The sequence below is a fragment of the Squalius cephalus genome, assembly GCF_949319135.1.
Source record: "Squalius cephalus genome assembly, chromosome: 18".
Taxonomy (NCBI): Eukaryota; Metazoa; Chordata; class Actinopteri; order Cypriniformes; family Leuciscidae; genus Squalius; species Squalius cephalus.
The window spans coordinates 5,326,205-5,351,689 of NC_137139.1; the positions used below are offsets into that span (position 1 = coordinate 5,326,205).

General features: G+C 40.6%; 2 protein-coding genes across 4 annotated transcripts; one reads left to right on the top strand and one right to left on the bottom strand.

Moving 5' to 3' along the window:
• The first annotated feature begins 355 nt into the window (after nucleotides 1-355).
• fbxw12 (F-box and WD repeat domain containing 12) lies at nucleotides 356-12,762 on the top strand. Its single transcript, XM_079849768.1, has 10 exons — nucleotides 356-512; nucleotides 1,621-1,658; nucleotides 3,352-3,525; nucleotides 4,675-4,792; nucleotides 6,624-6,830; nucleotides 7,842-8,006; nucleotides 10,934-11,144; nucleotides 12,071-12,249; nucleotides 12,332-12,462; nucleotides 12,548-12,762. Exons 1-10 carry the CDS (start codon nucleotides 417-419, stop codon nucleotides 12,645-12,647), a joined length of 1,419 nt encoding a protein of 472 aa, XP_079705894.1. The 5' UTR covers nucleotides 356-416; the 3' UTR covers nucleotides 12,648-12,762.
• Nucleotides 12,763-12,879: 117 nt separating this feature from the next.
• On the bottom strand, nucleotides 12,880-25,385 carry ptpdc1b (protein tyrosine phosphatase domain containing 1b). Of its 3 annotated transcripts, none has more exons than XM_079849769.1 (10): nucleotides 25,143-25,385; nucleotides 24,298-24,331; nucleotides 23,796-23,970; nucleotides 20,863-20,943; nucleotides 20,663-20,781; nucleotides 19,485-19,622; nucleotides 17,301-18,343; nucleotides 13,954-14,136; nucleotides 13,754-13,864; nucleotides 12,880-13,680 (listed from the first exon to the last, which is right to left on the bottom strand). In XM_079849769.1, exons 2-10 carry the CDS (start codon nucleotides 24,305-24,307, stop codon nucleotides 13,594-13,596), a joined length of 1,947 nt encoding a protein of 648 aa, XP_079705895.1. In that variant the 5' UTR covers nucleotides 24,308-24,331; nucleotides 25,143-25,385; the 3' UTR covers nucleotides 12,880-13,593. The 3 variants fall into 3 exon arrangements, with proteins under 3 accessions (XP_079705895.1, XP_079705897.1, XP_079705896.1); XM_079849771.1 differs by having other exon boundaries at nucleotides 23,796-24,202; nucleotides 25,143-25,375; XM_079849770.1 differs by lacking the exon at nucleotides 25,143-25,385 and having other exon boundaries at nucleotides 24,298-24,440.
• Between the last annotated feature and the right edge of the window lie 100 nt (nucleotides 25,386-25,485).

Here is a 25,485-nt window from a genome sequence, read left to right on the forward strand (position 1 = left end):
TCTTGGCTATATTTGCTATTGAACTTCAGTACATCATGCATGGGTTAAACTTATGCATGTGTCATAACTACAGATAATTAAGTGTCGATATAGAGTTCCCTAATGTTTATTTATTTATTTATTTATTTTTAACCACAGTTTTGTACCCTATACCATAAGTGATTTGAAAACAGCAATGTTGAATAGGGATTGAATAATTATAAATAGCTGTATTAGACCTATAAACAATTCTTATGCCACTAAGTGCTTACATTTGTAAATTATTCCAGTCTCTGTGGGGTTGAATAATTTTGATTGCAAGTGCATGTTTACAGTAACGTAATGTGTGTCCCTGAGGTTATTCCGTAGAAAACATCATCATGACGCCATCTTCCCGAAACTGAAAGCATCCGGCAGCTGTAGTTCTGCTGTGAGAAATGGAGATCTGGCAAAGTTTACCTCTGGACTGTCTGATCAGTATCTTCTCTCTTCTTCAAGAAGAAGATTTAATCCGAGCATCCACAGTGTGTAAGGTAAGCGACACAGATAATGATGACATCCATGTTTAGATCGCCGCCAGTCGCCAGAAAGACCGAGAGTCAGACTGATGACAGGACATTCTACTGACTCCTTTTGTTTCCATTAGAAAGAGATGTTATTATCCCCATAACCTACTTTACAAAAAATAAATACATTAATTTTTGCTTGAATATTGACACTGACAAACTTTAGTGGACATTGAATTGAAAGACCACAATGAAATATTACAATATGATCTTTATTTAGAAGTAAAAAAAGAAAGCCAGGACATAAATGTTCATATTGCTTCAATGTCTCCTAAGTAGAAAACATAAATCAGAAATCTTGCACACTTTACATTTACTGTACAGCCACTACAGTTTTACGTGCCTACATATATCACACTGAAAACCTGGGATTCAAAATCCAATTTAAACCTGGAAAACAGTAGATTTTAAGGACGTTAAATAATTTAAAACAGAAATATAGGCCTACAATTTTTTAGGTTACTAATCATATAATCAAATGTGTGACATTGAGCATGTGATCTCATTGAAACACAAAAGATGCTATGTGAAAAATTCTCAATTCCTAACTTGGATCATCTGTTTTTTTCTGGCATGTCACGTGACCTGTCAGTGGCTGGCTAGTTGTCTGGCAGTCTGCCTTTGGCAAGTTTCAGAAACCATTGATTTTTGGCAGTTTTTGTGTTCCTCATTTATTATGCATCTGTAGATATGATTATGTTCTTTTGCATGATTGGCGTTTTAGAGAATTTTATCCCAATTCAAGCAGTCAAATGGCCGTGATAACGACTGGCAGCTGCCAGCCAGCCACTGCCAGGTCATGTGACATGCCAGTGGCGGCTCCTGCCAGCCAGCTGAAGATTGAACCCCCACTCTTTTTCAATGCCAGCTCGCTGTTATCATAAAGTAAGAGGGACACATACCAAATAATGCTATTTTCGAATTCATGTACAATTTTTTAACTTTGCACTGTAATTGTGATGCTGATATAAATTATAAAACAGAAAAAAAGAGCTAAATGGAAGCATTTTCACTAGACTTGTGGACCTCACTGTACTGTATGTTATTTTCATGCACATTTAAACTGTTTGTGTAGGATTGGTGCTATGCTGCGGAGACACCGTGGTTGTGGAGGTAAGTCAATAAAGGTTATATATCGTTAAACATCGCTTAAACTGTAACATTACAATAATTATCTGTACTGGTTGCTATATAAGGGTCATTCCTGGGATTCAGTGCCTTTTGTGTGTAAAGATCATGATCTTACTGCCTTAAAATGTTGATCAGTATCCATTTTAAAGCTGTCTTAGTAACACCATTTAAACTGTAAGCATATTGAAGTTGATTTTACAGCATTTTGACCATATTTTTCCCATGTCCCCAGGCTTGTGTATCCCATTTTCATGATAAAAACAAAACTTACTATGTGTGAATTTTTTCCAATGTACATTGTTGGGTATATCAGTCATGACTCTCTAATAATGTATAGAGTGTCTTCAATTACCGGTATTACATTTTTTTTTTTTTTTTTCACAATTCTAATAAATGTTTTTTTTAGCAAGGTTTTAGTCTCTCAAGTTATTGTCCACTCTGTTTTTTGACTACTTTCCCTTCTAATGAAAGTTGAAAAAGTTAAATGACATCATATCATAAAGCAGTCATCACTTCTTTGGAGGGACAACAACTTGGGCAAGTTTGTGAGAACTATTATTTTCTATTTGACAAATTTTATCTTTCAAATCGTATGTGGTCAACACGTCCACTAGATATGAAAAAGTCAGTAGAAAACCCATATTTTTTAAATTAGTTTGAAAACCATGCCGTTCTTAATTTGATAACGCGTCTAAGTTAGCTTCTTGTTGCTCAGACGTGGTGCACCCTGTTAAATCAGTCAACACTGAGAGTAAACGTACTGATTGTGAAAGTAAGTTATGTTTAAAGTTGAAGAAGTAGTGTATTTAAAGTTCTTTAGTAATGTTTTACTGTTTCTTATCAAAATTCAGTTATAACTAAATTAATATTGTAACTGGTTGTAGGTGAGAGATCCATCCGTCCATTTTTTATACTTGTCCACCCTGTTATTATTTTGTCCACCCTGTCATTACCTAGTCCACCCTATTAAGCAGTTTTTGTTTAAAACAATTTCATAAAAATAGCAAAAAAAAAAAAAAAAAAAACACACAAAAAAACTAATAATCTAGTGACATTGAAAATTTATTGGAGTATCAATGATATACTTTAAAACAGGGTTCACCAATCTCGGTCCTGGAGGGCTGCTGTCTTGCAGAGTTTAGCTCCAACCCCAATTAAACACACCTGAACCAGCTAATCAAGGTCTCACTAGGCATACTAGAAACTTTCAAACAGGTGTGTAGGAGCTGGTTGGAGCTAAACTCTGCAGGACAGCGGCCCTCCAGGACCGAGATTGGTGAACCCTGATTTAAAACGTAAACAAAAACGCCTTTTAGGCATTTTTATCTGAAAACAAAAATGTAAAATTTTGGGAAAAAAAAGTAAGTACAATTCATATATATATATATATAAATTTGAAGTATTTTAAACTGTTGTTTTTTTGTCCCTGTGGACATTTTTCATCTTCCATTTTATTGATTTTGTTGAATAAATAGTTAAATATTTTTTCAAATGTTTTACATCACCGTATCATGATTAATGATTTTTCTAAATTTGATTTTCTAAATTTGATGATGTCCGAATGGCACTGAATACCAGGGATGACCCTTGAATAGCATTCATCTTAGGATGCTGATATCTTGTGTTTTACGCCACATTCTTCTGTTGAGACGCTTAAGATCGAATCCTTGTGCAGGAGAATGTGTCTGCAGAGATGGAGTTTCTGCAATGTTTCCCAGCATCTCTCAGACACCGGGACACACTCTTGGAAAGCGTATTACCTGCGTCGTTCTCACCTGGAGATGAAAATGAAGACCGGCAGGTCGTGTGCAGACTACACGTGCAAAACCCTACGAGGACATACAGGCAAGTGATCTCATACAAACATATGCTATAATGCCAATGCAAATCACTTCAAGGGTTTTCATTACCCTTCAAATTGCGCAGATTGAATTTGCGAATTGAAAATACGCTTAATGGAAACACGTAATTTTCCCAAAAACTCCCATTTATCGCAAAAAAGTTTTTATGCTCGCATGAGGTGTTTTCCAGGCAATTCGAAAAAGAAATATTTCGCAAAACTGCAATGGAAACAGTTTTTGCGCATTTACAGGTCAGCTGACGTAGATGACGCAGTGTGTCTGGACAGAATACGAGACAGAGTTCTTTATTAAACTCATAAAAGACAAAATAATTACAGGAATACTGGATTCTAAACCTCTAATAAATGCCACAATCAAAGACCTCGAAGCAGAAATGAGGGAGAAACACCCAGAAACTCCTCATATGTGCCGCTCTCAAGTATAAGGGTCTTTCCTTATCATTAATGATTGGATAACACACATACGTCTCCTTTGATTAATAATAATGGCCGGTGCAGTGGCTGGGATTGTGGGATATAGTACATAAACCTACCAACGTCCGTAGCCATGATTTTTGGAATGATTTTACTGATCGCGAGAGGAAAACATGAAGTTTTAGTCGCATAACATCGGTTAATGGAAACGCCGTCATTTCGCAATAGTTTTTTGTCGACATTTAGAAAAAAATCGCAAAAGTTTTGCGGAAATCTGTGATGGAAACGCGCCTAGTGACATAAATTCTCTTCAAATGATTTTATGACAGATTGGCCACATTTACTTGCAACCAAATAACCTGTTAGTGAAGTGAATCAGATTGGAAGGGGTGGTGTAGACCTGAAATAAAAACTGTAATTGCTTGAATCCAATTGATTTCTCAATTGGATTCAAAATACATTTGGCACATGACAGTGCCGTGATGTGTACGTTTACATACGCTTTACATCTCACAAACATTTCTTTTTGTCTTCCGCCATCTTATGAACTGTTCAGTGGTGGAGGCTAAATATTTGCTAACACCACAATTACACTGTGACATTCATGCTTTCTCTGGCTCTGAACGCAGTTTTCTAGAAAACAGGTACTGCGCATGTAAATGAATATGTGAATATGTAAACTAATCTGAGTTTTTGAGTCATAATCTGTTCATCCATAGGCAGGGTTGTTGGTTTTGAGTACCTGTCTGGAAACGACGGGCGCTCAGATGTGTGGAAAAGCTCTCCTGTTGTGTGCAGTGCATCGACAGATGGGACAGTCAAAGCGTGGGACATTCACAAGGTATAAACAGGCTTTCTCGTTCATGTGGCAGAGACCTAATAAAAGTGTGTAGGGTAGGCATGAAGCTGGATCTCAAGAAACGCCTTCGACATTTTTCAACCCCAAATCAAAAGAGAGAAAGCAGAAAGTTTAGTTCTGCTGGAAAGCAGCTCTAAAAAGACAATAGTGTCATTGTTCAGTTGAAATCAGTTCAGTGTGGATTCAGTTCCTTTCAATAACTGTGTAAAATTAATCAATTATGGAATGAGTTCAGTTCAGCTATAAAGCAGCTCAGTTCAGTTCTCATAATAATGACAGAGTAGTCAAGTCAATAATATTGCTGAATATTAAAGGGATAGATTCAAATTAGCCCATGATTTACTCACCCTCAAGACATCCTAGGTGTATAGGACTTTCTTCTTTCAGACGAATATAATTGGAGTTTTATTAAAAAATGTCCTGGCTCTTCCAAGCTTTATAATGGCAGTGAATGGAGGATGAGATTTTGAAGCTCTGCGGGGGTTAATAAAGGCCTTCTGAAGCGAAACCATGTGTTTGTGTTAGAAACATATCCATATTTAAAACTTTATCAATTAAAATAACTAACTTCCGGCAGACGACTCAAGCCACAAGAGTAACGCCTGACGCGGTGCAGGAGTAGCGTAAGCTTACAGTAGCTGAGTCAAACAAATACATCTGGGCATCGAACTCAAGCTCCTCCGACATTTCTCTTTAAACATTTTTGTTTTAGACTTCTAATTCGTGGCTGGTGTTTTGTTTCGTCTATCCTCTGCGCTTCCGTGTTCGTCAGTGCGCCGGGTCAAGTGTTACTCTATCGACGTAAACGCTGTGTACGGCCGTTACTGGAAGCTGGTGATTATAGTTGATAAAGTTTTAAATATGGATATTTTTTTCTTTCACAAACGCATCGCTTCACTTCAGAAGGCCTTTATTAACCCCCAGGAGTCATATGGATGCACTTTTATGGACTTCAAAATCTCATCCTCCATTCACTGCCATTATAAAGCTTGGAAGAGCCTGGATATTTTTTTTTTATATAACGGTATGCGCGTTTGAATATATATGTGCGCTGGCGTGTAGTCCTTCTTTACAAACCAACCCTCAATAAACTACTTGTCTGGCCTTAAACATTTATAATACAGAATTTTTTTATCGCTTCCGCGTATCCATGCGAACTGGAATTATCCAGACAACGTTTTATCTGTACAGAGGTAAAGGGAAGGGAAGGAGGCCTTCACAGGGGAGGGACTAGTTGACACTTCAGGACTGCGTTGTCGTCGGGTCTGGACGCATGTTCTTCATCAGATCTGGATACGGCCTGGATCCGGCGGACTGCGGTAAACCTCGGGATAAACAGAGAGACTAATATTAGCGTAGACGCCATTCTTCTTATGATATAACGAGTACATCAGGATTTATGGGAAGTGTTCCCGGTTCCGGCTGACCTAAACTATGCAGCCTAATATTGAATTCTATAAAGAAGTCTATAATGTATTATGTGAATGCTAGGTCAAAGAGATGTGTTTTTAGTCTGGATTTGAACTGACAGAGTGTGTCTGCTTCCCGGACAATGGTAGGAAGACTTTTCCAAAGTTTTGGTGCTAAATAGGAGAAGGATCTACCGCCAGCAGTCGATTTAGATATTCTAAACCCTACCTAGAATACAGCAGGGTGACTGAACATGATCTCATATTTATTATGCATAAAGAAACTGAAGCCTATTGTAAGAACTATTTTGTGCTATGACATTATTTTTTATGACAATTAAGTGCAACCAAGTGAAGTTTGTCAGTTTTTGATCCAGCTCCACAGTAACTGTGGTTTGCTGCAGGGTGTTAGTGTGTGGTCGAGTCCTGCCCAGAGCCCCATGCAGGACATCACCGTGGATCCGGGGCAGTCTGTGGTCATCACGTCCGACAGCGCGGGGACTATCAAAACCTGGAAGGGCTCCAGCGGAGAGGAGCTGGCCTGCTTTATGTCTGGATTCTCCGAGACCACACTATTGGCATTCAGCTACAAAGACAGCTCTTTTCTCATGGTAGGCTATCGTTTACAAATGTGCAGCTGCACAATCAATATGTAGCATGTACTGTAGACCTCAGTGAAAATAGTTTTCTCAATTGGATGTAAAAATCGCACCTCGTGTACATGCATAATAATCTGTTAGTAAAGTGAATCAGATTGGAAGGGCTGGTGTAGACCTGAAATAATAACTGTAATTGCTTGAATCCAATTGGATTCAAAATACCTCGTGCACATATGCACAATGCCGTGATGTGTACGTTTACATTCGTTTTACACCTCACAAACCTCTCTTTTCTTCTTCCGTCTTAGGAACTGTTCAGTGAATGAGACTAAATATTGGCTAAAAAAGCTTTTCTGACATATATGCGTTACGTTTAGTCTGTCTGCTGTGTTTCATCGTGTTCTTGGTTCAGTCCCTGTGACCTAGTTTCCCCCAGTCTGTTTAATTGGTGACGTCATTTACCTTGTTCATTTACTAATCAAGCTCCTTTGTTACTGTAGCTCCTTGTATTTAGTCCCTGTGTTCTCCCTCAGGGCACGTTTACACGACAACGATGTGCTTAAAAAGGAGAAGTTTTTCTGCGTACAGTTTCTGTGTACAGACGACATCACACGGATCCGCGAAAACGACTGAAAACGCTGTATTCTGTGGCCAGGCCATTAGATGGCGATGAAACACTATAGACTGAACACGTAATACGCATGTGCGTGACGTCATCGTCTTCAGAGATTCACGTTTTTACTGTTTGCCGTTTTCAGACACTTTGAAACCCGTTTTCAAGTTTGCATTTTCATGCACCCAAAACACCGTTGACGTGTAAATGAGTTTTTGGTTGAAAATGGTGTCCTGTAAACAGCCCCTCAATCTTCGTCCGTTCTCGTTAATGACAGCGTTAATGTTTGTGTGTATTTCTCCTGAGTCTATCCTGTTTCCCAAGTATTTGCTATTAAAGCCCATCTCCTAGTATTCTTCCTTGTCGTCCGATTTACTATTACGTAACAATATGTCATCTTCATTTATTAGGTGGGAACTGTTGAAGGGTCTCTGCTCGCCCTGACTTGCCCTGCGCTGTGTGAAGTCTCGAGACACGTGGTGTGCGACTCCTTCAGGCTAAACCTCCTCCTCTCATCGCCAGATAAAAAATGGATATTCACGGCCTCCAAAGAAAACTTTAATTCGAGTCCAAAGGTAAGCCAAGCACTCAAAATTAGCTTCAGTCCATTTCATCGATGGAATTGATCAGAAAGCGAGCACAGCATTAGGGTTCCAGATATAAAAACCCAAAATCTCCATATATATATATATATATATATATATATATATATATATATATATATATATATATATATATATATATATATATATATATATATACACTCACCTAAAGGATTATTAGGAACACCTGTTCAATTTCTCATTAATGCAATTATCTAATCAACCAATCACATGGCAGTTGCTTCAATGCATTTAGGGGTGTGGTCCTGGTCAAGACAATCTCCTGAACTCCAAACTGAATGTCAGAATGGGAAAGAAAGGTGATTTAAGCAATTTTGAGCGTGGCATGGTTGTTGGTGCCAGACGGGCCGGTCTGAGTATTTCACAATCTGCTCAGTTACTGGGATTTTTACGCACAACCATTTCTAGGGTTTACAAAGAATGGTGTGAAAAGGGAAAAACATCCAGTATGCGGCAGTCCTGTGGGCGAAAATGCCTTGTTGATGCTAGAGGTCAGAGGAGAATGGGCCGACTGATTCAAGCTGATAGAAGAGCAACTTTGACTGAAATAACCACTCGTTACAACCGAGGTATGCAGCAAAGCATTTGTGAAGCCACAACACGCACAACCTTGAGGCCGGATGGGCTACAACAGCAGAAGACCCCACCGGGTACCACTCATCTCCACTACAAATAGGAAAAAGAGGCTACAATTTGCACAAGCTCATCAAAATTGGACAGTTGAAGACTGGAAAAATGTTGCCTGGTCTGATGAGTCTCGATTTCTGTTGAGACATTCAGATGGTAGAGTCAGAATTTGGCGTAAACAGAATGAGAACATGGATCCATCATGCCTTGTTACCACTGTGCAGGCTGGTGGTGGTGGTGTAATGGTGTGGGGGATGTTTTCTTGGCACACTTTAGGCCCCTTAGTGCCAATTGGGCATCGTTTAAATACCACGGCCTACCTGAGCATTGTTTCTGACCATGTCCATCCCTTTATGACCACCATGTACCCATCCTCTGATGGCTACTTCCAGCAGGATAATGCACCATGTCACAAAGCTCGAATCATTTCAAATTGGTTTCTTGAACATGACAATGAGTTCACTGTACTAAAATGGCCCCCACAGTCACCAGATCTCAACCCAATAGAGCATCTTTGGGATGTGGTGGAACGGGAGCTTCGTGCCCTGGATGTGCATCCCACAAATCTCCATCAACTTCAAGATGCTATCCTATCAATATGGGCCAACATTTCTAAAGAATGCTTTCAGCACCTTGTTGAATCAATGCCACGTAGAATTAAGGCAGTTCTGAAGGCGAAAGGGGGTCAAACACAGTATTAGTATGGTGTTCCTAATAATCCTTTAGGTGAGTGTATATATATATATATATTAATATAACATATAAACCTTTCAAGACAGAGCTACCATGTAATATATACTTCTGCAGAAACCGCAAGTGTAATTTCAGCTTCTTTTGTTAAAAATAAAGTTTAATAGTCAAGTTCTCAGTGGAAAACCAATAGCAATAGCAATCACACAGTCCCATAAAGCATTGTAACTGAGATAATTACATAGTTGAATATGTGTATGGAATGCTTTGTGATAATCTTCTGGTATTTAATGTGTATATTACTTAAAGGATTAGTTCACTTTCAAAAAAAATTTGTTTGCTGATAATTTACTCAGTTGATAAGTTTGCTGATAATTTACTCACCCCGATGTCATCCAAGATATCCATGTCTTTCTTTCTTCGGTCGAAAAGAAACGAAGGTTTTTGAGGAAAACATTCCAGGATTTTTCTACACAGAATGGACTTCAATTGCAACCAACTATTCCAATGTTCAAAGAAGGTTCAAATGTCCGTCTCAATGCAGCTTCAAAGTCTCAACACGATCCCAGTCGAGAAATACGGGTCTTATCTAGCGAAACGATCGGACATGGATAGACATGGATAAAGACATGGATATCTTGGATGACATCGGGGTGAGTAAATTATCAGCAATTTTTTTTTGAAAGTGAACTAATCCTTTAAAATCAATAGTTTGTCCATTTTTATTTTATTAGTTCTAAGTACGCAATTTTTTTAACCTTTTGGACTTTTTTCAAAAATAATTTTTCTTCAAATCAAATGTTTCATGTTGGAGCCCACCGGTTTTCAAGGGTTTAAACTCTTATGCCTGTGGTGAAAGAACTGACAGTTGTCAGTGTTGGTTCACACAATGAGCCGTGTAACTCTTGTAGCCGAACAAGTCTGCATCACACTGGTTCCCTTGACAAAAAAAACGACAGGATTTTGGATTACTGCATAACATAATCTCTGTGAACAACAAAAGTTCATGATTCTTATACGTTTTGTTTCATCATGATAATCTTCACCAAGGAACATGAATTTTGAAGCCAGAAGTACAAAAGTGGGCTATAAACAAACTGCACTACGGTCATCATCAATAAGCTTCCGACAACTCTTTCAGTCCGTATGTAAAAAACATTTTCCCTTAAAGTTTGAGTTATAGTTTTCAAGGGCGTGAAGGTTGTGAAAGCGACTAGTGATTGATTAGATGAGTTTACCTGTTCGGCTGATGATGTTTAATGTCCCCGACAACATCTGTAGTCCCATTACTCTGATGTATTTTATGTCACAGAATAAAATGTGAAAATATCTCGAGCTTGTGTTCACCACAGACCTTATTTCAGCATTTAACCAAAAACCCATTCAAAAAACCCATTGACTTTGAGACAAAGGAGCCAGAAGTGCTAAAATGCAACTCGTTTCCAAGTTTTGGCCTACAAAAATACATCATCCCTGCAGCATAACAACATTACAGATATCCCGTTTGAAATGCATGTTTAAGTTAGTTTGGAGAGACTGACGTGTGGCGTGTGCTTGGGCAGGTTTTCTACAGTGAGAGTGTGTGTTGTCCTGCTGAAGACGAGGACAGTGTGTGTGATAGTCTGCCCGTCTCTGGCTGTTGCGCCGCCGTCTTCCTCCCGTCTCAACCGGCACGACTCGCAGTGATCCAATCTGACGGCCTCTTCACCAGCAAAACACTCGCAGTCTTCGACCTGGCCTTAAAGGAGTCCAAATACAAAAAGGAACTACAAGGTTAGCCTTAGAAATCTATTGCTTTTCTTGCCTAGGTTTAATTGAAGGTGACATATTATACCACTTTACACAAGATCTATGGTGTCCCCAGAATGTGTCAAAGTACCCCACAGGTCATTTATTATAGCTTGTCAAAGTTGCCCCTTTTTGGGTGTGAGCTGTTTTTGTGTGTGTGTCCCTTTTAAATGCAAATGAAGAGGGCCGATCCTTTACACGAGCTTCAGATACTCCGGCAATAACAAAACACACAAATCTCACTCATCCAGAATCTCAGAAATAACCCGTAGCGAGTGCAGCCTTACGGAGAGACTCGGGAAGAGGAAGAGGTTCAACTTTTAGACACACCTGGACGTTTCTGTATGGTTAGTGGATACATTTATGTAGTTGTTGTGGAGTTACATTGATTCATCTCATCGACTTGCATGTACCGTCACGTTTAACTTTTACACAAGTTGACACAGTTCCTGAGGTCTTTATAAGACAGCTGTGACATGGTTTGGTCAATAGTGTTCAGTGCTCGTCTGTGCTCAACGACAGAACAGCTTCATGCTTTGCTCCAACTTTTGCCATTGCGTTAGAACTGATTACACTGTTGTCGCTTGCAAAAACCAAATGGTGGCGCCGTGGGTGGAAACGTGCAGAATTAAGGGCTGGTAATATTATAATAAGATCCCCTTCCTACGTCAGAAGCGAAATCAGATCGGCTTATTTTTTTACTTGTTTGCAGAGAAAGGCTTACCAAAAAACAAAGATACTGGGTTTCACTTTTCACGTTTTCTGGGTTGGTAGATGCACCGGGGACCCGATTATAGCACTTAAACACGGAAAAAGTCTTATTTTCATGATATGTCCCCTTTAATGCTATAAATTACAATTGAAAGTGTTATGATGCAATGTTTACTGAATGTCATGCCTTCCCAATGTAGCTCAGCAAGTGGCGTGTTTCGGGGTAGAGCTGAGCCAGCGTTCAGACGTGGTTCTCGAGGCGAGAGGGAACAGCACTCTTCTGGTTGCAGACGGGAACCATCTGAAGGTCTACACGTTTAAAGGAGAACTTGTAGCTAGTTTTCAAGACCATTTACAGCCAATCTCTGCTCTTTGTGTGGTAAGCTGTTTGAACACTCGCATCAACACTTTCCCTGTGAATCGTCTTCGCTTATAACGCATGAGTTGTGCTGACCCTGCAGGACAGTTTTCGGGTGGTGACCGCATCTCGAGACCTGTCTCTCAGAGTTCTGACCTGGAGAAATGACCCAGAACATGGGCTGACCCTCGAGAGCCAGTATCACCTGCTCGGAGGATCCTTCACAAGATCCAGGTACAGTGGTATCACCCGTACTGACAAGTGATGTTCACATGTACTGTATTTTGACAGGTATTTTCTTCTTTTTTTCTCTGTCAAGAGGATTCACCAACGTTGCCTGTGATTATTCCAGTATTGTGGCCTCTGCGGAGTCATTGGATGGGAAGGATGTTTTGAAGGCTTATACCTTTGATTTCTGAAATCACCAAATGTATTCAGATCTTTTGCACTCACTGACCAGATCCATGTTTAGCCAAAGATGATCTTGCATTGATGAGACAATAAAAAAGTTGTTTCAAACAATTCAAAACTGTTAAAAGGCTGTAATTGTTTGCATAAAACATAACTTTTCTTCTTTGCAATTAGCTAATCTTCAGTTAGTGCACACACCTTCGCCTTCACATTAATGTAAAATGAAGACAGTTTTCATTTCTCGTTTGATTAAAATCTACTTATTTTATTACAAATAACTGTACAAATATGGTACAAAAATGAGAGGTTTCAGTTGCAGTGCTTTTCAAGTATTAACACCATGGCACATAATAAACAGTATGTGAGTTTTCTACATCAAAACAATTAACGGTAACACTTTACTATAAGGTTTATTAGTTAGCATTAATTTAATGTATTAACTTACAGCAATACATTTGTTACTGTATTTGTTAATCTGTTAATGTTAGTTAATAAAAAATTAATCTGTTCATTGTTAAAATATTGTTAACATTAGTTAATGCACTGTGAATTAAGTATTATAAATACAAAAGTATAAGTAAATGTTGAAATTAACATTAACAAAGAATAATAAATGCTGTATAAGTGCAGTTAATTATTAGTTCATGCTAACAATTGTAGTTAACCAATGTTAACTAATGAACCTTATTGTAAAGTGTTACCCAATTAACCATATAAGATGCATTTTTCAGCGCTTACAAATGGGAACAATGGATCATGTATTGTTAATCTGAACTAAGAGGCGAGGAACAAACAAAGACTTAAATACTTAATAATGACCCTGTTCTTCAGTCCAGTGCCAAGCTTCACCAGTCACTGAGAAACTGATGTGTGGAGCTTTTCTTTGATGATGGACAGAGATGTAAATGAACTCTCTTTGCAGTGAAGGTGTTCAGTTAGGTATTGTTACCTGTGTTACACCTCAAACTCGTTCATGGCGGCCGACCTCAAATCATGCAGAACAAGCTTCAAGACGCTCTTGCCACCATCTGTGCTTTTCATCTGAAGAAAGCAAAAAGTGAATTAAAGTGTGCATGTAAGCATTTAGACACATCTTTAGAATGAGACACAGTACCTGTGTGAAAGCTTTTGCTGCTCGCTCCAGAAAAGCGCTCTCGACTTCCTCGGGTATTGTAAATAAATGAGCGAAACAGTCCAGAATACACCTCACTGTTTCTCTGGAAGCCTGAAGTTGGTAATAAGAATGGATTCCGATTAGTTCCATGAAATTAGTTCCATTTAGAATCATGCATGGAATGCCTCTTGTGATCTCACCCTATCCAGGCAGTTGAGGATAGTCGTGGGGTCCTGGCTGGTCTCGTGTAGAGCGTGAACATCGTGAGCTGAGATGATTGGCTCTTTGAGCTGCTCCAACCAGGACCACAAGATTCCAGACAGAATAAACGGGTCTTTTTCCAAACACAGTCGCTCCCACGCTCCCTGCCGATTGAGGTCGGCCTGCAGAAAAGAACAAACACATGTACTAACCTTGAGGTCATATTTTCTATATGACTTGAATAGATTGTTGATTAGCTAGATAAGACAATAACTAGGTCCTGGATGCAGAGCTGGCTTTCTTCAGCAGGACAGTGAGGATGGCTGGCGGACTAAGGGTGTATTCACACCTGTCTTGTTTGGTTCAATTGAATCGAACTCAAGTTCTTTTCCCTCCTTGATGCGGATCTTTTGGGCAGGTGTGTATACAGCAATCGCACTTGGGTGCGCACCAAACAACCGTACCAAGACCCAGCTGAAGAGGTGGTCTCGGTCCAGCTCCAAACCAACTCTGGTACGTTTCGAATTTCTGTCCAATGAATGGATGACCTTAGCACACGTGTGGTTTTGTTTACAAATTTTGGTTCACTTGCAAAAAGGGCAGTGTGAAAGCGAACCACAGCAAAAAAAAAAACGCCAGGCCACATAAACCCCTGACCTGTTGGTTCAACAACTAGGCTAAGGCGTTTAAATTAACTGAAACCGAGAAGAAGCTGAATTTTCACAGCAACGATTTTCACTAGTTCACATGTTCATGCAATCTTTAATGAAGAGGAGGTATACATATTTGGCTTGCATCAACCTGAGCCTGAAGTTCCCCCTAGGACTTACTTTTCTGGTTTTAGTGGTGACCAACCAAGAAGGTGCAGTTTTGGTGGCGAAGGGATGCCAGAAGAACTGTAGTAGGACTTATCTACGCCTGCTCAGGTGCTGTCAAGTCACCTTTATTTATACACCGCTCTTCCGTTCCGATTACAATAACATATAGATTCTCCCCACTCAGTGAAACACCCACTGTGAATCCTGTTGAATGTGCCCTAGTAATTGGTGATTCGATCACACGGAACGTGAAAATAGAGACACCAGCCACCATAGTCATATGTTTGCCAGGAGCCTGACATCAAAGCAAATTTAAAAGTGCTGGCTAAAGCTAATCGTAAATTCTCTAAGATTATTATTCACGTCGGCACTAATGATGTTCGACTTTGCCAGTCGGAGATCACTAAAATTAACGTTAAAGAGGTGTGTGAACTCGCAAGTACGATGTCAGGCACTGTAATTTGCTCTGGCCCCCTTCCTGTTCGTAGGAGTGATGAGATAGTTAGTAGATTGTCCTCACTCAATGGCTGGTTATCTAAGTGGTGTCCACAAAATAATATAGATTTCATAGACAATTTGAAAAGTTTTTGGGGCAGACCTGACCTGTTGAAAAGAGATGGTATTCATCCGTCCTGGGACTGGCTAAACCGACTGTCTGCTAGCTGTCTCACGTCATAATAAAGTCATAATTGTTGGTGATTTTAATATACATGTAGATAACGAAAAAGATGCATTGGGATTGGCATTTAAAGACATTCTTAACTCTATTGGATTTAGACAACACGTGTCAGGACCTACTCATTGTCGTAATCATACTCTAGATCTAATATTATCACATGGAATAGATGTTGATGCCGTTGAAATTCTGCAGCAAAGCGATGACATCTCAGATCATTATCTAGTCTTGTGTAAACTTCACTTAGCCAAGGCTGCAAAGCCGACTCCGTGTTATAAATATGTTAGACCTATCACTTCTGCCACTAAAGATTGCTTTATTAATAACATTCCTGATCAGTTTCATCATCTCAGCATCCCGGATAGCTTAGAAGAACTCGATATTGCGACAGAAACTTTTAACTCTCTCTTTTTCAGCACTTTAGACACAGTTGCTCCTTTACGCTTAAAGAAGATTAAAGAAAATAGTCCAACGCCGTGGTACAACGAGCACACTCGGGGCCCTTAAGAGAGCAGCCAGAAAAATGGAGCACAACTGGAAGAAAACAAAACTAGAGGTATTTCACATTTCATGGAAAGAGAGCTCGATTGCTTACAGAGAGGCTTTAAAAGCTGCTAGATCTGCTTATTTTTCAACCCTATTAGAAGAAAATAAACATAATCCTAGGTATTTATTTGAAACAGTGGCTAAACTAACGAAAAAGAAAGCTTCAAGCCCAGAAGTTTCCAAGCAGCACAGCAGTAATGACTTTATGAACTTCTTCACTTACAAGAATGATAATATCAGGGAGAAAATTATAACTATGCAACCGTCTACTACAGTATCGCATCAGGCAGTGCATTGTAGTCTCCCGGAGGAAAAATTCGATTCATTCATTGCTATAGGAGAGGAAGAATTTACTAAACTCATTAAATCATCTAAATCGACATGTATGTTAGACCCTATACCGACTAAACTACTGAAAGAAATACTTCCAGAGGTCATAGATCCTCTTCTTAATATCATTAATTCATCTTTGTCTCTAGGATACGTACCAAAAACCTTTAAGCTGGCTATGATTAAACCGCTTGTTAAAAAAACGCAACTTGATCCTACAGAATCAGTCAATTACAGGCCGATCTCGAATCTGCCTTTTCTGTCAAAGATATTAGAAAAGGCAGTATCCTCACAACTGTGTTCCTTTCTTGAAAGAAATGATATCTGCGAGGATTTAGACCATACCATAGTACTGAGACAGCTCTCATTAGAGTCACAAATGATTTGCTCTTATCATCCGATCGTGGTTGTATCTCGCTATTAGTGTTACTCGATCTTAGTGCTGCATTTGACACTATCGACCACAATATTCTTTTAAATAGACTCGAAAACCATGTTGGCATTAGTGGAAGTGCACTAGCATGGTTTAAATCATACTTATCTGACCGTTATCAGTTTGTAGCAGTAAATGAAGAGATGTCTCATCGATCACAAGTTCAGTATGGCGTACCACAAGGCTCAGTACTAGGGCCGTTGCTGTTCACTCTGTACATGCTACCATTAGGAGATATCATTAGGAAACATGGCATTAGTTTTCACTGTTATGCTGATGATACGCAGCTCTATATTTCTTCACACCCTGATGAAACTTCACCACTACCAATTCACAAAATTAACCAAACCTAAGCCAAAACCTAGAATCAGATCAAGACCTAGACCACAAGAACAACATCTCCCATCAGATTATAAATGATATTGTGGAGCAGTTCCCGAACTCATCCTGCTAAACACATGTCTGGAGGTATGTTTGTTCTGAAGTTTTAAACCACACCCTAGACTTTTAATCTTCTTAGTTCATCAGCACATGCACCCATACCTGCCAAGTGGCCACTTTCTGGATGTGTTTCTCCCCCCCGTCCTTCTCGAGGTCCACGGCGAGGGACTGAGCCACCAGGAGGCGGCGGGACTCCAGAGACAGCTCGGACTGGACCTTGATCAAAGGCACCTCCGAATGATCTTTCTCATGAACATTTCCAGTCTCATTGGGGGCAGAACTTTTCTTGCAGTCTTTCTTCCAGAAGGACAACATTCTGGCGATGCTTGTGAAGTTTTTTTCATCTGAAACGCCCACAGATTTGCTTCGCTGCAGGACGGACTGCCTCCTGCTTTTGAGCTGCTGAGATCCTTCGTTCTGGTCCATGAGTGTCTTCAGCTCCCAGATATTGCTGGTTGAGCTGTAGATGGGATTGTCCTTACAAGCGCCCAGAGAAGGAGGGATATAGCTCTGGGAAAGTCCCATCTGATTGCCGAAGGTCGATGAGTGTATGCTGGCTAAAAGACCCAGAGGGTTATCTGAGAGGTTGAGAGACGCCGCTAGCCTCCGCAGGTCAGATTCGCTGTAGCTGAGGCTCTTACGCACATAGTAAAGAGGTTGTGAGTTGTCTCTGTTGGTTCTGGGAAGACCTGGAAGACGTGGGCAGATCATCGTCATCCCGTTTCCCGGTATCTCTCTGTTTAACTGATAGATCGAGTTTTCATTCATCGGTTTCTCTTCGTCAGATGAATTGTCGGGAACTTCGACGATGTCCTCCTCGATGACCTGCCGGTTCACTGCGATGTCCAGGAGAAGTCTGCAGATGAGGGGAACTAGCTTTGGCATGAATCTCAGCTTCCGAGCCTCGTATCCGTGCAGGATGTGATTCTGCCGGATCAGATACTGTGGAAGAGTGACGGCCGGCGCTCCGGGCTCAGCGTTGGCGAACAGGTTCCTCAGGGGAACGAGGAACTGAGCGAACTGCCGCACGCACTGGAGCTGTCCTCTGGTCTGGATCGAGTTCGGTCGTTTGCCTCGGACTAACAGAATGGCTTGATCTGCTGTCATCTGTGTGGTGAACAACAAGAAACAGGCCAGCAACACACCTATGACAAAAATGTGTAAAAAGAGTTAGTCTCCAGCTAGCGTACATATGTTGCAGTTTGTTTTAGTTTTTTTTAACTTTCTAGGAACCACACCTAAATTAAACTTTCCCGCGGGAACACACTCCCTCAGCCGTACTGAGTGGCAAAAGAGCTGCTGCGTGACTGAATTGAATGGGGAAACTCGATTCCTTATAGTGTTCCTTACAATTACCAAAGATCCAGTGATCCGTGGATATTGACATGCAGCCAGGAATCGTGTTTCCTGACATTTATATATGCCTGATTTCGACATCGGGGAAATACATACAACAAAGTTGCCTGTGAACGCTTTATATAAATAGGTCTAAATCCGGGTGATCATCAATGTTATCTATATCAACATATTGACCAGCCCTAAAACTTTTATTTTGTTCAAAACTTGTTTTTTTTGTCAGTGTTTATTTAAAAACATCCAATTAAGCAGAATATACAATGTTAAATATTAAATAGAGAGTATGCATGTGACGTCACCGTTGAAATCAGGCTCATATGAATGTCAGGAAACACGATTTGTGTGTTGTCAATATCTATGGATCACTGGATCTTTGGTAAGTTGTAAGGAACACTATATCGAGTCCAACCTTTAGTTTAAACTGATAATCGTTCGTTTTACTTGTGTTTTCGAAGTTTGCCCTATTAAATCCAGTCATGTCTTCTACCACTCAGTCTGGCTGAGAGAGTGTGTTCCCCCGGGATAGAGACGTAAATGCATTCCCTCTATTGTAACTAAAACACGACATGCAGTTAAATTATTTGTATTACCAAAAAAATATCAGTATTGGGAAACGACTACAAGTCAGGTTGCCTAAAATGCTGTTGCGCTATATGTTGGAGCACTATCCACAAGGCATTTAAAAATATTTTTTTATTTAAGGTGTTCTTGTTACAGTGTAATTGTACATTTAAGTACCAAGTAATATTTATTAACTAAATGTACTTACTGTAACCTGAGGTTAAGTGTCTTTCTTGAGGACACTGATAGCTTATGACTGCCAGCAAACGATCAGCGCTTAAGCCTATAAGCCACATCAACCTAAAAAAGATGCCACCACTGCTCCACTTTCATCTAAATATACCGTAAACATACACAACAGAACTATACCTGTTCTGCCAAGCCCCGCATGACAGTGAACAGCGATTTTGCCTTCTTGAATGGCGAAAGACATGACTTTCACCATATCCAGGATTGATGTGAGAGACGATACTCCATAGTCATTCCATCTAAAGTTGTAGAAATATACTAAAATAGAGCAACAAGAGCACCTTTATAATCAGAAGACAAAAGAACAACCACAGCTACTATGGTATTACTTAATTATGTTAAGAAGATTTGTACTTTATTGATTTTCTCATTTGCAAAGCAGAAATTATATAAATAATCATGTAATTGGCATATAAAAAAAAATATATATATATATTGGTTAAATGTGTTGTTTTATGTATATATATATATATATATATATATATATATATATATATATATATATATATATATATATATATACATAAAACAACACATTTAACCAATAAATGGTAACAATATAAATAATAAGTAAATAAATAAATAGAACAGTTTGAAAAAACAAACAAAAACGTTTCGAACGTTCGTTTCGAAAAAACGAAACACACACCAAAGTGGACAGGGTTGCCTTCCTCTCTCTGGCATTGCCAACATTCAGGATTATCCTTAAAACCTGCTGGGTGTCCAGTAGAATATGTGTAAAATTTTATTAACCGCAGAACTAATATTTTGGCCCATCTGACTAATGAGTAAGGAATTATATTTAGATGCTTCGTGACCAGTACCCCGTAATATTCCGGATCATCTTGAGAATGTTTTTACCCCTGGGAACATATGAGGAGGAGGCAAAAATACTTTTGAGCATATGTCTCATCTGTAGATATCTCCAGAATTGATCATTAGACAAGATGAATTCTTGTTTAAGTCTCCAAGATATCAATGCATCATCCTAAGAAAGATCTTCCAGAATATTGATATTTTTATCTACCCATTCCTTCCAAAACACAGGTGTTCCAACTATTAACAACTTAGCAGACGAAGGGCTTAAAAAAGGGTCAACCCCTAAAATATGAGAGTCTTCTTCCAGGCTGTTTGTAGATGGGAATTAATTGGATGATTGCGCACTGGTAGTGGTAGTTTTGTTATCAACAAGGACTCAGATGGTAAATATGGAAAAACAGATGTTAAGAAGATTCTTTATATCTTTATGTCACATCACACAGGAAAGCGCACATTTGGCAGAATGAACTGTTACTCACTGCCAGCCTCCATGAAGGTCTCGGGTCGGTAAGTAAAGCCACTCTCAGGATCGAGCGGGTTTCCACAGCTGGCATGTTCACCAGGGCATTGGAGGTTAATGATGGTCTTCAAACCACAGCTTAACATGACGAAACGTTAAATTATAAGTGTGTACCAAGTTTTCTGAAGGCACTTTAAATTAAGATTAAGTCGGTTTTACCTCAAAAACTGGTCTATTATGTCGAATTTTTCAATAATTTCAGTGGAAGGGCGGGCCATGGCCAGCAGATTATCAGTAATCCTAGAAAAAGAGACAAAGAGGAACCGTAAATTAACAATCTATTAAAACAGGTTATTATCGTAACAAAAAAGTTAAATCTTGAAGCTGAACTTTTTGGTATGTACACTATATTGCCAAAAGTTTTTGGACGTCTGCCTTTACATGCACATGAACTTTTATGACATCCCATTCCTAATCCGTAGGGTTTAATGTGGAGTTGGCCCACCATTTGCAGCTATAACAGCTTAAACTCTTCTGGGAAGGGTTTCCACAAGGTTTATGGACCGATGCTTTACCCCACTGCATCCCACGCTTTGCTCCACTGCATCCCACCCTTTACACCACTGCATCCCACGCTTTACACCACTGCATCCCACGCTTTACTCCACTGCATCCCACCCTTTACACCACTGCATCCCACGCTTTACTCCACTGCATCCCACGCTTTACTCCACTGCACCCCACGCTTTACACCACTGCACCCCACCCTTTACACCACTGCATCCCACCCTTTACACCACTGCACCCCACCCTTTACACCACTGCATCCCACCCTTTACACCACTGCACCCCACGCTTTACACCACTGCATCCCACCCTTTACACCACTGCACCCCACCCTTTACACCACTGCATCCCACCCTTTACACCACTGCATCCCACCCTTTACACCACTGCACCCCACCCTTTACACCACTGCACCCCACCCTTTACACCACTGCACCCCACCCTTTACACCACTGCACCCCACCCTTTACACCACTGCATCCCACCCTTTACACCACTGCATCCCACGCTTTACCCCACTGCATCCCACCCTTTACCCCACTGCATCCCACCCTTTACCCCACTGCATCCCACGCTTTACACCACTGCATCCCACCCTTTACACCACTGCACCCCACGCTTTACACCACTGCATCCCACCCTTTACACCACTGCATCTCACGCTTTACACCACTGCATCCCACCCTTTACACCACTGCATCCCACCCTTTACACCACTGCATCTCACGCTTTACACCACTGCATCCCACGCTTTACACCACTGCATCCCACCCTTTACACCACTGCATCCCACCCTTTACACCACTGCATCCCACCCTTTACACCACTGCACCCCACGCTTTACACCACTGCATCCCACGCTTTACACCACTGCATCCCACCCTTTACACCACTGCACCCCACGCTTTACACCACTGCATCCCACGCTTTACACCACTGCATCCCACCCTTTACACCACTGCATCCCACCCTTTACACCACTGCACCCCACGCTTTACACCACTGCATCCCAAGCTTTACACCACTGCATCCCAAGCTTTACACCACTGCATCCCACGCTTTACACCACTGCATCCCACCCTTTACACCACTGCACCCCACGCTTTACACCACTGCATCCCACGCTTTACACCACTGCACCCCACCCTTTACACCACTGCACCCCACGCTTTACACCACTGCACCCCACCCTTTACACCACTGCATCCCACCCTTTACACCACTGCACCCCACGCTTTACACCACTGCATCCCAAGCTTTACACCACTGCATCCCAAGCTTTACACCACTGCATCCCACGCTTTACACCACTGCATCCCACCCTTTACACCACTGCACCCCACGCTTTACACCACTGCATCCCACGCTTTACACCACTGCACCCCACCCTTTACACCACTGCACCCCACGCTTTACACCACTGCACCCCACGCTTTACACCACTGCACCCCACCCTTTACACCACTGCATCCCACGCTTTACACCACTGCATCCCACCCTTTACACCACTGCATCCCACCCTTTACACCACTGCATCCCACCCTTTACACCACTGCACCCCACGCTTTACACCACTGCATCCCACGCTTTACACCACTGCATCCCACGCTTTACACCACTGCATCCCAAGCTTTACACCACTGCATCCCACGCTTTACACCACTGCATCCCACGCTTTACACCACTGCATCCCACGCTTTACACCACTGCATCCCACGCTTTACACCACTGCATCCCACGCTTTACACCACTGCATCCCACCCTTTACACCACTGCACCCCACCCTTTACACCACTGCACCCCACCCTTTACACCACTGCATCCCACCCTTTACACCACTGCATCCCACCCTTTACACCACTGCATCCCACGCTTTGCATTGCACTTTGTGATATAAGGCTTGGCTGCAGCTGCTCGGCCATGGAAACCCACTCCATGAAGCTCTACACACTGTTCTTGAGCTAATCTGAAGGCCACACAAAGTTTGGAGGTCTATAGCAATTGAGACTGCAGAAAGTTGGTGACTTCTGCGCACTGTGAGCCTCAGCATGCGCTGACCCCGCTCTGTGATTTTACGTGGCCTACCACTTTGTGGCTGAGTTGCTGTTGTTCCCAATTGCTTCCACTGTTATAATAATACAACTAACAGTTGACAGTGGAATATTTAGTTGTGAGGAAATTTCATGAATGGACTTCTTGCACAGGTGGCAACCTATCACGGTACCACGCTTGAATTCACTGAGGTCCTAAGAACCATTCTTTTATAAATGTTTGTAGAAGCATCTGCATGCCTAGGTGCTTGATTTTATACACCTGTGGCCATGGAAGTGATTGGAACACCTGAATTAAATGATTTGGACGGGTGTCCCAATACTTTTGGCAATATAGTGTAAAATCAAATACAAGCAAGCCTTAATTTACAGGTTGACTTTTCTGAAATAAATAATCATTATTTTTGTAATTCTGTTTGGCATATAATAAGGAAAAAGAACATGATACTTTGACAGAGATCTCAGCACAACAAATAGAGAAGGTTAATTGTCAGACTTTTTTTTTTATATTTGAAGAAGTTTAAGTAAGCGTACCAGGACGAGTAGACTCCTCGTATGGCCTGCCGGTCCTCGCTCCAGTGGGACGGGTCCTCGTACTTGCAGGCCTGTCCTCCACACCCTATGGAGCACTGCATGTGGCAGGGGATCACGTAACGCAGCGCCTCCCCAACCATTGTGTATCTGGCTCTGGGAACCCTGGAACCCGTCACTTTAAAAACACAATCATAATTCAGTCTAATCGATTTCAATCTTGTCTTAGGGAAAGACTGTCTGAAATAAATTTCTACTCAGGTGAGCAAAACAAATTGGCCAATGATGAGATTGGCTCAGTTCTGCCATATAGATGTGTAGTTGATGCAGATCCTGTTGCTTTACTGATTACAGCAAGAAATCAAAATGCTTTTAAAAAGGTCAGATGGTGGTTCTTGTAAAGTCGGACTCTAGAAGAACACAGTATAACATCATTCTGATGGTTATTATTTGACTAATAATACAATATAACAACACGTGGCTGTAACTTTTTGCCGTCACTTACCAAAGTCCATGATACTCCTCCTCCATGGCAATCTCTGTTCGGGCACAGGGAAAACGCATTAGCACTACAGCAAAGAGGTCATTCCAGAACAAAACAATTGGCAAAAAAACACAAAGTCTCTCCAAGGCTGAATTTATCAGATCGAAAATACAATAATTCTGCGATATGTTTTACCATTTAAAATCAGTTTTCTATTTGAATATTTGTAAAATGCTATTTATTCCTGTGAATTATTACTCTTCAGTGTCACATGATCTTTCAGAAATCAGTCTAATATGACGATTTTCTGCTCAAGAAACATTTCTGATTATTATCAATGTTGAAAACAGTTTATTTATTAGTTAAGTCTATTTTTACGATCTTTTGCATTGTGACAATCAGGGCAATTAAGCAGTTTCCCCCAGTTCTCATTAATGTAATGGGAAAACAATGATATATATTTTGTTCAACATGGTATTTTTTAATGTTGCGTTTAATTTTTGTTGATTTAAATAAAAAAAAAAGTAGCCATTACAATAATTTTTACTATTTGGGATGGAAGTGTGCCACAAAAATAGTCACAATGCACAAAATCAGGTTTCATTCTTTATGCAAAATAGAAAGTTTGGGTTTAATTTTGGGATGAAATGTGAAATCCAAGGCTTTTCAAATCAGTGCTAAAACTGGTCATACAAAATGTATGTACAGTACAGTACTGTGCAAAAGTAGGCATGTTAATATATCATCCCTCCCCCCCTCCCCCCCTGTACACAGTGAATTCACTGTTCAGTGACATTCAAGAAACTAAATCCTTTGCGAGCATCATGTGTATTTCTTCTAAAGAACGAGTTGTGTGAATTACTCACCCAAACACCGCTAGAGAAAATGAACTGTCCTTTCTCTTCGATCCATTGAGTCCACAGCTGATTTGATAACTTGATATTAAGAGTAAAAAGCAATCGTCACTTTATCATTTGTTTTGCCGTCCTTTAAGATGCACAATCTTCACTGTGCAAAACTCATGGATCCATCCAGATACACTGAACATCCTGGTCATTTTCAAGAGGCGAGTGTTCGAGTGAAGATGAAGTTAATACTGTGGTCACATCAAGCCAAAGAGTGAATAGAGCAGCTATTTCAGACCCGCACAAGATTTACCAACTAATCCACTTACTCCTGAAGAAGCCCGTTTCTCTGACCTCACAGACG